Raw genomic sequence first — 13649 nt, forward strand, 5'->3', positions numbered from 1 at the left:
TGCCACTTGTTAAGCCCTTGGTCTCACACTTGGGATTTCATTTTGCTACCTCATATGCTGTACCAAATTTACCCCTCGCTTAATACTGCTCAAGTTATTAGAGTTATATCAGGCATGAATTTGGAGTAGTGCATAAAAGATTTATGAGATTAAAACTATGATCTATATTAAACCAATAATTTATGGTTCTCAAGCACCTTTCAGGTTAAAAATCAGAGAATGCCTTAAAACATTAATGAATCAAGCCTGGCACCAGCACAGAGCTGAGGGGTATTATCTCTGTGCTGCAGATGAGGGAAGCAAAGTGAAACTAGGGAAGTCACCCAGCATCCCTGGGTGCTGGAGAAGCAGCACTGGGGGCAGGAGCCAGGCAGTTGATCCCACACCAGATTTATGTGCCCAATATCTGCACACACACCAAGTGGAGCAGACTCAGCCTTGGAAAATGGGGCTATCTCAGTGCTAATTTAGCCAATGGGTGCCATAAATTCTCATAATGTCTCTAGGAACTTAAATTCTCTCTATAAGATTCACTTTAATTAAAGAAGAAGCCCACGCACTCCTTTAATTGAGGGATTTGTGAAATCTGTGGAGGCTGATATTCCCTACTACCAACATATCTGAAGGCACTCATCAAGCATATAAGATACTCCTAAATTCAAATGAGTCTTCTGGGAACAACGCAGCAGAAAAAGGTGGTTTTCTTACCCCAGTGCTGCTACTGTAATTTTTCATTCCAAAAAGCATGTAAGTGGGGTTTTGGGTGCTTTGGGAGAGATACTGGGAGAGTCAAAAGTGTCTAATACCAGCCCTTGTGCTTCAAAGTATGCAAAGCAAGGATCATTTAGCAATAACTATGGTATGGTCCTTCCAGCCCACTTTATATTTTCTTACTGCATTCCTGATCTTCATCTGTTTGCAGTGCAAAGGCAAGTTGGTTTGTTTCTTTTTTTTAAATTTTACTAGGGCATAACATAATGCTAGTCTTTAAGATAAATTATTTAGACTCTAAATTGGGAGGGTTTCCAGTCAGGCATGGGCAGCTAATTAGCACCTATGTTTTGAGCACAGAGTGAACTAGTTCTCTTAAATTAAGTGCCTGAATTCCCTCCATGTTCAATAGGGAGAGATAAATGCCTAGAAAAGCAACTCCAGAGGGAGATAGTGCCTGTCCAATTTAGGCTGTCCCTCAGGAGGCTCTCAAAGGCACCTAGCTTTCCCCCTGGCTGTATATGGGATTTATTTTAGAAGGACTGGCTTAAAAGGCATCTAAAATGTAGATGTAATTCGCTACTGAAGTGAGTTGGATTGAATTTTGGATTGGATCCATTTTGTTGCCTGAGCCTGATTGAATTACTCATGGCACTAATTTAGGAAACCCCAAACTACTACTGGGTAATCCCCTGTACTCTTCAGCAGCAAAGCTGCTCCTGGGCACTGAGACTTTCTCCTGTGCTGCCCACTCAGTGTGGTGAGAGGGTGGCTGGGCTGCATCAGTGACATGAGCTGCTCTGGAGGGCTCAGAGTGGTGATGGAGATGTGGTCATGAGCATGGGAGAAAGCAGGAAACATTTAACTTTAACTCAGATTTTCTACTGGAAAAACTTTATATTTGAACTTCCCTCTGAAAAACTTGTCTGCTGTTTGGGTGACACTGAACAAACAGGTAAAAGAGTCAGATCGATTCCAGCAGCTTTTAAGTGCTATTCTTAGGCAGAGACACCAGCTAATTTCAACCATTAGTAATTTTTTTAATGCACAGCAATGGTTGCCTGACAGATTCTCCACACACCTGGCACCTCATGACCTTTGGTGGCACTCACTGGGATAAGAGGAAAAAAATCAATTTATTTCTACTACCTGTTTCCTTCTAAAAACTGATAAATGGGAACATCAACTAAGAATGTAAAGTATTGTTTTCTAGAGTGTAACTGGAAGTATTGGCCTGACAGTCCTGTCTGTGGATCATTATCTTGGCAGGATAAGAACTGGAAGACCTCCTTTCCTGGTTGCAGAGGGGTGTTTGGAGAGAGAAATCCTGACAAACTCAGTAGCCTCATGATAAAAGTTGAGTTGCATGAATTTTGATTTTTTTCTTTTCTCACATTTCTAGTGTGTTTATAAAGATTTCACAATCAAAATTCGCACACTTTATTTACTCTTGTGTAGTAAGTGTGATTACTTTTTGCCCCATCCTCGTGCCAGAATGACACATTAATTTTTCTCTGTCACTCTACTATGAATGTATGTCCCAATGAAGCTGACATGAGAGCCAAAAAATCTGGTTTTCACCAGAAGAGAGAATCGATTCACACGACACATGGTATAACTGACTTCCACCTCACTAGAATTGTGGGAAGCTCCAAAACTGAGATGAGTCCATTGCACCCCCTTGCAAAGAGCACTCTGGAGCTGCTGCCTCTCTGAGCAGCTCTGCTCACCAGGTGCCACCAACGCTCTGTTGGTAGTTGGAACTGTGTGGTGTGGCCTGTGAATCAGAGGTGACAATTTCTTACCTGGAATTACACAAGCCAAGTCACCCCCCAGGGCTTCACACTAACAGCTGTCAGGGGTTGTGTGAAGTCAGAGAAGCTGTGGGAGGATTGCTGCAGATATTGGATATTTGAATTCATGTGCCAGCTGTGTTGTCTGAAACCTTTGCTTGTGTTGCATCTCCAAAAAGAGCAATTGCATTGCTGGGTGACAACTCTTGTGATCTCTGTGTCACACCAACTCCAGACCTGTGTTTCTACGTGCTGACCTGTACAGGGTGTACTGTTGCAAGGTAAAATCAAACATCTCAGTATCTCCTGCTCTCTGTTCAGCCTGGTCTGGTGAAAGGAGGTTTAACATGGGAGTTGTGTCTGGTCCCTGCATTTTGGCCTGGCTCCAGCTAAGCACTTAAACACGCTCTGCAAAACTCAAGGTTAAAGCACGTGCTTAACTGTCCTACTGGATCAGAGCCATGGAGGAAGAGGAGGAAAGTTACTCTTGTCTTTTTTTAGCTGTGACTGACAGTTTGGCCTTTACCCATACGGATTTACAGTGATTTATTGTAAATTGCCTGTTCCATTCATGCCTGCATGCTCCATGCACTTGTTTAAGTTAAAGGGAGTTGCTATCAAAAATGGAATGCCTCTCCCTCCTGGGTGTTAGAAGATTTTATTTAACAAATATCATGAGTTTTCTTTGTGGTGTGACCTGGTGATTTCTGCTTTAGCCTCTCCCCTGCCCCGTATCATTATCTGGGCTGAAGATCTACAGCAGTGATCAAAGACAACATTTTGTCGTTGCCATGGATAATTTGAGATCCCTGCTCTATTTTTGCATATGGGCTCAAATGACTTGAAAACCACGTGGATTTTTTTTCTTGCCCTCCCTGCGGATTTTTCTATCAAACAAAGTTCTGCAGCATATCTAGAGTCAGGCTGTGGTTTTGGATGTGTCACTGTGTCTGGTCATAGGAACCAAACCCTAAGTTCTTGTTATATGGCCTTCCCTGTCCATGGCATGTCTGGTTGCTTTGGGATGTTTTCAGCAGATTATAAAGAGGAGAGCTTGAAACTCATGAGCTCTTTGTGAATTGCAGCTCAGTAGAACAGTTTCACTGAAAAACCAGCAAGTTCAGGGATTCAGGAACTGTAGCACATGGTTTGCAACCCTTCAACAGGACAGTATATTCATACTTGGAGTTTTCATGAATGAAGAACCAAGAAGTTTCTCAAAAGTAACTCTTATTAATTAATATAAAATCCAGAGCTAAATTCTGTGTTATATTATTCACAAAAAAAAGTTTGTCTAATCTTTCTGTCCTTAAGGAATAGCAAGGAATTTTTCAATGTATGAAACAGTATGGTTAATCTTTTCACTTTATTAAAAAAAATTACACCACTAATTCCCATAGTAATTTCAAATTAAAATTTTAATTTTGTGAAAAAAATCTATTTAATTTATGTGACAGAGAGATCTATATAACTTTAGGAAAGCAGCCAATTTGTGACTTTTAAGAATATTGTCAAGACAATTTTATTGTCCTCATGAGAATATTTCTGCTGAAATTATGCATACAGCCCTAAAAGCAATTAATGATGAGCAATATTTAACTTAGAGGTAAAGAACCAATTAATATTTGTACTGTTAAGCATGCATTTATTCATTTTTGTATTTTTTTTTCTCTTCTTGTATTTACCTTGTCCTAATAATAGAGGAAAAAGAGTTATCAGTAGGATTTAGGATGTATCCTCTGATAAACTACTCAAAGCTTTTTATATTATATCAGATCTGAGATATATAGAACATACTGCTAATGAATTTATCATTAATCCTTTTAAAAGAATCCAAAAAATAGGATCTCAAGCCTAGTTATCCTAAGGTCAGTGAGGAAATTGCCACTGTTCTCAGAAGACAGATTGGAATGTACAATGAATTCTTGCACTCCAGACTTTGATAATGACAATAATTAAAGCTGGCATGATTTTTGCCTTTTTTACCTGAATGTATTTCACTAAGTTTAAATGGAGTGAATTCTGGTTTAGGTTGGTGTAAAAGAGAAGGGAAGCTAATTACACCCACTGGAACATCCCACCATTCTTTTATAATCTTATTGAGAAAATATGGAGTGGGCTGGAAGTCAGTGCAAGCCTAGTGCTAAGAAGCTTAAAATGAACATGATTGATTCAAATGGGACTGTTAAGTTTAAATGGAAAACTGTGATTATGCAATCAAATTCATGTAGTGAGCCCTTGATACACACATCAGAAAATCTACTAACAACATTGGGAGCTGAATATTAGCTCTCTTTAATCTTTTTCCTCTATAAAATTGAATGGAAGCATTCAAAAATCTCCTGTTAGGGATTAAAAAACCCCAAATAACCCGCCAAACCCCACAGAGAAGCCCCAGAACAAAACAAATATTAAAAAAAGCCTAACAAAGCAAGCAAGAAAAGAAAATTAAACCTAAGCAAAAACATACTACCACCACCAAAATAAGAAAATACATACATACACACATACAGACATACATAAAAGCAAATGAAAACCAAAGCACCAAAACAGTGAAATTTAGCAGTGGAAATGTTTGAGTATTTTATTCACAAGCCCTTAAGCAAATATAAATGTGCTTAGGTCAACTAAGTATTGGCATGCAAATGAAGTTCCCTTAAAAAAATAATAGCTCCTACTCTGAATACTAACTAATACCTTATAGACCATAAAAAAAGCCTTAAGCATCTGGTGGAGTTAATTGGGGTGTAGTAATGAAACATATCTCTTTTTCTGACGTGTGCTGTAGCCTGCATTTTTCACAGGGGAGGATGAATTTCAGCATGGTTCTCATGATGTAATTCCAGCTTTTAAAATTTCTTATTTCCAAGTCAAATTCTAAACCCTAAAGTGTTCTGTGTCTTAACTTCTAAAATGAGAAGTGCTCAAGATCAAAACTCTGCTCTGAGCAATGTCTGTGTGGGTCTCATAAATTCTAAGTGGGCAGCTCCAATATTTTTCAGTTACAAGCAGAAGTGGGGAATGGCTTTGAAGATACACTTTGCATTTCTTTTTCCTATGGGTGAAGTTCTCATGGACTCCCATTTCTGTTCTATGCGATTTCAGAGTATATTGGCCACAGGACTGTCATGAATGTGAATCCCCTCCTTCTTTCTTTCTGTTGTCTTTATAGGGATCCTACCACGAGCAGCTTTCCAACCTGTGTAGTCTAATAAAGAATCTAAATTAGGTGTGACGGATCTGGGACAAATAACTCCTGTGACACTGGGAGATTTCTTTTGTTTTTGCTGGCAAAGCATTTAAGTATGAACTTTTTACTGCTCAATAAAGCAGTTAATCATATTTTAAAGGATAAGTCTGGGTCGAGGTATGTGATTGAATCAGATCCTTTGAAGTTCACTGACCTGCAGTAAATTGGGGATTTCACAGCTGACTGCACAATTAAACTTTGACTTCAGGGCATATTTAGGTTTCAATTTCTCATTAGAAAGTAATTCTGAAGCAAGATTTTTTCTCCTGACAAATGCAAAGAAGCTGTGAAGAGGTTAAACAAAAGTTTTATTTTGCAATTGAAACCAAATTTATGCATGATTTTTCTCATTTATTCCTCTGCTTCAGGTAGAAGTAATTGGTTCATAACTTAATATCCAGGTAATCTCTGAACCTTCAGCAAGATTTCTTACACTTTTTCTAAGTTCTATTCATATGAAAAAAATACCTTTTTTTCATTTGTCCCAGTCTCTTATGAATTATCTTTTAAAAGATAAAGGGAGACAGCAACATGGATAGAGTTATATTCTACAAAATCCTATTAGAACGGAAGGATCACTCTCTTGATGCTTAAAGTATTAAATTTGGTGACTACTGAATCCTTTTTCACGCCAGTAAGTGTGAAGAAAGTGACTTTTAAGGAAGGTAATTGAGACAGGAAGACAGGATTACAAAAAATAGATACTGAAAGGTCCATTCAATTACCAGGAATACCCCTCTGCTCACAGTGGTACACTCATTACTGCTGGAATGGTGATTGAGATTCCCAGTTGCCATATAATGCCACAGCCCCACAGGAGTCTGCAGTACTTTTTTGGTTCATGTTATTTGAAGATTTGCCTCCAGTTTTGATGATGTAAAACTATATCTGATGGTATAAAATAATCTGTGAATTGGAAACATAATTTAAATTTTAATTCACAGTATTTATTAAAAAGTAGGTGCCATATTTTAAAAGTTGGGCTTTGCTAGGAGCATTACAATAAAATAGGACTATTATCTGTCTCATTCTGTGTTGGATAGGTTTTTGCACTTTCCAGAAGAAGGGAGCAAAGAGATGTACTTTAAATTACAAATTCAGGGGCCTACATATATTATCACTATCAAAAAGCAGATTTAGCGACTCTTCTTTGTGTATCAGATTCCAATTATGCTTCCTGTGGAGTCTGTCTCCACAGTCAGGCATAATTAATCCTCCATTCATGAAGGATTTTGGAAATGGGAGATTTCACTTTTTTTTTTTTTTTTTTTTTTTTTTTTTTTTTCTCTTAGAAAAGCCAGTGCTCCTGTCTGGGCCTGACCCTTGCATTTCAGCTGCAGGGTTTTGGTTAGGTAGATGTAAGGTTGGAGCAGCATAGATAATGCATTAAATTACTCCCTAAGGCGTGGACCTGCCCTCACTGGGTTTGGTGGTGGTGAGAACTTTGGGAAGACCAGGCTTTGTTAAGACCAGGCTTTATTCCCCTGACCCATTTGACTTGGGAAGTTTCCAGTCAATTTGGAACTTGTTCCACCCCGTGAGCAGCAACCACATCCATCTGTTTCATCATGTAAGGAGCAGAGACAGACACTGGGATGGGGATGGGTGACACAGCAGAGCGTTTTCCTGCGTGGATGATGGGGATGAGGGGTTCACACGGGCACACTGCAGTGACAGCATCTCAAACCAACACTTCAGCCAGACAATTAGGGGACAAATGACATATGCAACATGTGGTCGTACAACTGCACAATCACACATACATGATGCAGAGATGGCTATGGAAAATACTCACTTTTTCACTTGATTCTGCTTCCTTTTGGCTTCTGCACCCCTTTGGTGCATAGCAGGGAAGTAGGTATTTGTGTTTAGTGGAAGAAATTACACTGACTAACAGACACAAGCATTTTACTCATAAATTTATCATAGACTATTGCTGAGGAGACTGACAGACAGCCACTACAAATGGTGTGTTAAACATTTAATGAACCCAGGCTGAACTCCTGGCCCTGTTGAAGCCAATGGAAGTTTTGCATGTCAATCTTTTTTGGGGTGCAGTGAAGGTTTAGAGGGGGCGGCATTTTATACGGATTTCTAATTTTTTATTAATCACTCAGTGGAAAATTAGAAATGATGCCTTAAACAGAGCATCTTTTTTCTCTCTGCAATTTCTTCATAGACATTGGAGTTCACCATGAACAAAACGTGGTGTTCAACAGGGGCTGAGGAGGAGGTGCCAGACCTGGTTTCCAAATTAGTAGATGGTATTTCTAGAATGTGTATTAGTGCAGCACATCTGCGACGCTCTGCTAGAGAAGTATGTGCTGGTCTGTGTGCATCTTAAAACTTTCTAAAGTACAGGAGCTGTTATCCTAAATCATGAGAGGAATAAAACAGGACTGTGGATTCTGTTTATGGCTCTCACTTAAAAACAGCTTCCAGCAATTTCCATTCCTGATGAGCTGGAAGTATTTGTGTGCAGTAAATATGGGCAGTAAACTAAATGCTCTTGCCTGGGGACCAAATTCCTGTACGTGAGCAACATGAGGGAATAAAATCCACTCTCATACGAGAGTGCTGTGGTTTACAGTAGTGTTCAGTCACTGTCTTTAAGAGACTAATGGAACCACCAAATGCTTGGTGGCTACTCCAAGGTATGTGTAAGGTTCAGGTGGGGATATACGTCCTTCCTTTGACTGAAGGTGTAGAAATGAAAGCAATGAGATGCGCAAAGCCACGTATTCTGATCCAGACCAGGAGCAGAACCCCAGTGAGAGCTTAGGAATGGGATCTGAGGTTTTGGAAATGACACTACTGTGAACTGCTTGTTATTTTATATACGCACCAAATGGGAAAATTTTACATATGAATTGCAAATGAATATTTGTGGCATGACAATTGATGGCGTGAATCAGAACCGAGATCTTAAACCATCTTTAAACAACTTTCTGGTAACTGAACTGGGAGGGGGGAAAACAAAAAAGGCATTTTTGTTTAAATTTCCCCATCAAAGCATCTAACCCCCCAATATTTACCCCAGGCTGTTTCTCCCCCCCTCAGCGAAGCAGCGGGACGCCATGGCGCGGGATGGGTCACCCAGCGGGGCCGGGGACTCGCGCAGCGCCCGCGGCCCCCTCAGAGCCCCGCGCCGCGCCCACCTGGGATGCCACAGTGAGGAGGGGCTTTTCTTCTGCAGACTCCTCCCTCGGAATCTCCTTCATCACCATGGCCACAGCCTTATCGGCCGCCCTAGCGCCTTTGCCCTACAACAGCGAAACCAACAATGGCGCCAAGTCAGCAGCGGGCTCCGACCGCCTCCGCGCACGCGCTCCGGCCCGGCCGCGCCTGGAAGCCAAGCTCGGTTGGAAGCAGGGCACGCACACACACGCACGCACTGTTTAAAAATAGTAAAAGTAATAATAGTAATAATAGAACAAATGGTCCGTCAAGCCCGTGGTGAAGGAGGCGGTTGGGGTCTAGCCGTGGTCTGGTGGCTCGTTAGAGTTGCCGCAATGAAGCCAACAGGAATCCGGCCATTTTCCTGCTGGGCCGAGGCCTGCTGGAAATTCCCCCCTGCCAACCTTCCGCAGGATAACATCCCCAGATCAGGATTGGAGGATTAGCCCCTTGGTTTAATTTCAGTTATCTGAAAGTTTATACCCAAAAAACCTCTATGTGGGTTTTTTGGGGTTTTTTTTCCTAAACAATAGCATCAAGCGGAGTTTTCAAATAAAGCCCAGTTCCTTGTTGTTCACTGAGGCAAACTCTCCCTGAAATTTGAATGTATAATCTGGACCCGCAGAGTTTATAGCTCTAGTAACATTTAAAAAAGCAATTTACATCACATAAACAGTCTGGGTTTTTGCTAACAGAACATACGGAGCCAAATTCTGCCATCGTAGGCATTGCTACAGCTCTCCCTAAAATGATCATTGTTGTATAATTTACTGTAAGGATTTTTTTTAAAAAACTTTACTTTTTTTAAACTTCTCTTAATACATTGTAAACATCATGGAAAAGTTAAGGTATTTTAATTTTTATTTAATATAAATTAGCCAAATAAAAAGTGCACCAATATTATGTGTCATGCTGTTTGATGCCATTCTTTTTATTTAGTGAGGGTCTTTATCATCTTCGCATGGGTTTCTGTATCTTGATCTTTGGTCTTATTTTGATCTCTTCCTCTTGCAAGTGACAGAGAAGGCTGGAGCTTACACATAAAGCATCACAGCAGAGCAGTATTATGCCAGTGACCCTGGGCAGGTCCTCATTATTATACTTTAAAGGCTCCCATTGATTTCAGTGGAAGTTTTAGCTGTGCAAAGACTGCAGGATCTGGCTCCATAAAAGTATTTTACACTGGACTTAAATATATTTAAATCCTTAAAAGTCTATTAACAGAGGGGTTCTTTACTAAGACATCATATACAAGAATTATCTTCACTAGCAGTGTATTCTGTATCAAGTAAACCCCCAGTATTGCTTACACCGAACTACAGATTGTTTCAGGAACATTTCACCAATTGCAGGTAAAACCATTAAGTACTATTGCAGGTTCTAAACAGATTTTATTACTGGTCAGGTCAACATTAGATTAGCTTGCTTGTGCAACACATCACAGATACCCTAGAGAGAGTTCTTTGCATGCTGCAAGAAATTCTCAGAGCCGAAGTGTCACAAATGATAAGCATGCTGGATTTGTGATGCCTTTGATATCCAAAGAACTGCAAAGTCATTGTAAAATTAAATATATTAAATTCAATGAGAATTACGTTTAATTGGTAAGCATATCAAAGGTTCTGGGCCAATTACGTGTTTGTTCATGATTCATATGACATATTCCAGGTCTATGAAGCTTGTTTCCAGTATGACACATGAGCTATCATTAGCTAGCACTAATAGCATGCTATTGGTCTTTATAAAATGTTGTCCTTTTGTGCTGGGTGCTAGAACAAAATCGTTTATCAGCTAGGAAGGATGCATTGGAAAGCATGCAGTGCTTTTTATTTCTTGCAGAGTAAAAACCCACCAAAGCAAAGGTCAGGTCACTTTTTTGAAGACAGAGCCACTTTTTCTTCAAGGTTTCACCTACTGCCTGAAAAGAGTCATGATACTCGTATTAGTGCCTGCTGTTCATCCTCCACACACGTAACTGCAAAGCCCTGGGAGTGGCTGACACCAAATATAAAACCTCTCTCACCAGTTCAAAGTGGCCATGCTACAGTGGAGAAAAACAACCCAAAGGATACCTCTGTGCTATTTTTAATGAGCACACTTTGTTTATTTGCTGGGCAAAGCAAGTGGTTTGATCCTACTTTTTTTTTTTTTTTTTTTTTTTTTTTTTTTGTCAGATCTCAATTTTCTTAAAAGAAAAACGCACTTTGCTGTGTGTAAGTCAGGTTGACATTTCTAGCTGCTCAGCCTATGGTATGTGAAACATTTTGAAACTAGAAGTTGATAGCAATTTTCTGGATACCAAAGAGAAAGCCAATGCAGTGGAATAGCTCAATTTGTCAGATTCTGCTGGAGATGTACACAGGGGAGCAATTCACTGGAAAATGCAGCTTTTTATTCTGTTGCCTAGAAATTAATATTGTTGTCCTAGGTAAGGTAGGTAACCTTGAGAATTTTGGTCTCTCTTCCCTGTAGTGACCACTATGTAGCCAATTCTTCTCTATGAAGCCATTAGGCCAAGAATTGGAGAGAAATAAAACCAGTTTTCCTGTGGTCAGGATAACCTTGTTACTGTTGTCAACAGCAGCTGAAATTAAAACTTCCAGCATATTTATTACAATAACTGTTGAAGGATTATTAGTTGTAAGGTGCTATTTACTTGACCTCCTTCAAAAATAAGAGTTGTTTCTTAGCAAGCCAAAGTACCATATAAATTAACCTTGTACAGCAGTTTACTGCTCAAGCCCTGTAATCCTGTAACAGCTAATTTTACACATGCCAGGACTTCAAAACAAACAGTTTGTTGGTAGTGGAGGTTTGCAAGGTACATTACTTTCTCATGTAAACCACAGTTTAACAATTCAGTAAATAAATTTCATCCTTCCCTATTGGTTTGCAATGGAGAAATGGAAACAACTGTGATGTAGAACATGACAACCCATGTACAAATCATGACAAATGTGAACTGATGAAGGAAAAAATGTATTATTTGTTTTAATGGAACCTACTGCTTAAGAAAAACTGAGAAACGTGTCAGTATTTCATTATTTGATACGTTAAAAAAATGCAACAGTTCCCTTAGATAATATCTCCAAAGCAAAATAAGGAGTAGTGTTCAGAGTATTCCCCTGATGCTAAATATTGATAAAAACATGGAGTTCAAAACTTAATAATAGTTTCTCTAAGTTTATCCTTTGAGATCAGAAAATGGGTAGTAGTAGACATTTCCATAGGAGTATGCTGATTTAACAGGATTTTATAAAGAAATACTTTTTTTTTCTGCTGCTGTTTCTGAATAGCTCCAAATTCAATTTTGCACAAGTCACACTATTTAGATGTGGTACTTAGTAATGAGTATTTAATTAAATTACTGTAAGAGCATATTAATGTAAATTTCTAGTGCAGCATAAAACTGATTTTTTTCATTTTAATAAGTGATGCATATAGCTTTGTAACCATGCTCAGCTATGAGCAATCATTTAGTACTTGGGGCCAACAGATCACCTTCAAATCCTGATGGGCAGATGAGAACGAGCACATGGTCACACTTGAAACATTATTATTTAGTGAAATACTATATAATTCTGTAATTATTTTCTTCATTACAGTGATTTGCAAATTTGTTCTTGCATATGAAAAGCCAAACAGCCAGTGCTTTGTAAATGTTTAACATTTTGACAACAGTATTTAAACTATAATGATTAATTGCAGAAATTCTTTGTTGTTATCTATGCAATAAAGGGATTTTATCTAAACCTGTTTCATAACTATAAGCTTGCTTTTGACAAATATTTAAGGTACTTGAGTCCCAAATTCACTTTTCAGGAATATTTATAGCATCTGTTCTTGTGAGAAAGTGAGCAGAAAGAAATGGAGTGATCAAGTTTTCTTTTTTAGTATGTATGCATAAAGAAAGTATTCCTTCATTACACAGACCTGTGCTGTTCTACTTATTTTCCAAAGATCCTACCAAGCTCTTTCAGCTTTAACTGACACACTACAGTGCTTCCCTGTTCACAGAAATCATCTCAACACAGGCATGTTTAAATTTAAGCTTCTGTAAAATAGAAGTTTTAAGACAGCTTTCCTTATAAAGGAATTTGATAGGTAAAAAAATCATCTTCAGAGAGTGCTGGTAAAGGTATGACAAAATTTCTGGTTTCATGGGCATGTCCTTTTCTAGCTGAGGAGAAACAGAATAACACCTCGCTGCATTTATGAATGTAATGCCAAAAAATATGGCCAATTGTCTTGAACTTTCCCACTGGGCAATTGAATTGAAGTGTTTAAAAACAAAATAAAAACAACCCCCTGCAGTTCAGGACATGTTGAAGTATTGATCTGCTCTTTAAATGTCTTTAACAGGTTGGGAGGGCCTTTGTAAGGCAAACTTTATGAAAGATGAATAAACGAGAACTTCGAGTTTTGGTAGCTGTTGTCCTCCTGTGCTGGGAGAAAGAACAGGGAGAGCTGCTGAACATGTTGAATTTGGGAGGCTTGGCTGCTCTCCAGATCCCCCAGCAGCTGATGTATTAGAGTACCAGCTAAGCAGCCTATTCCAAATGGCTTTATTCGCCACAAATCTTCCTGTTTTGTGCGACTTAAAAATAAAAATGAAAGGAAAAACTTGGCTTTATTCTTTTTTAAAGTTTGCAGTGCTGAGATTTTTACCTCTGAAAATGAGCACACAGAGCTGTGCAATGGGAGTTCTAGCGTCCACA

At 39.1% G+C, this 13649-nt stretch overlaps 1 protein-coding gene across 1 annotated transcript in view; it reads right to left on the reverse strand.

Moving 5' to 3' along the window:
• The window catches only part of PEX5L (peroxisomal biogenesis factor 5 like), a 106557-nt gene that overhangs the window by 31326 nt on the left and 61582 nt on the right, over window positions 1–13649 (reverse strand). Inside the window, exon 2 of the mRNA XM_066325790.1 lies at window positions 8913–9017. Coding sequence (XP_066181887.1) covers window positions 8913–9017 — 105 coding nt within the window. The remainder of the gene's footprint in view (window positions 1–8912; window positions 9018–13649) is intronic.

Source organism: Sylvia atricapilla, chromosome 10 (assembly GCF_009819655.1).
Source record: "Sylvia atricapilla isolate bSylAtr1 chromosome 10, bSylAtr1.pri, whole genome shotgun sequence".
NCBI classification, from domain to species: domain Eukaryota; kingdom Metazoa; phylum Chordata; class Aves; order Passeriformes; family Sylviidae; genus Sylvia; species Sylvia atricapilla.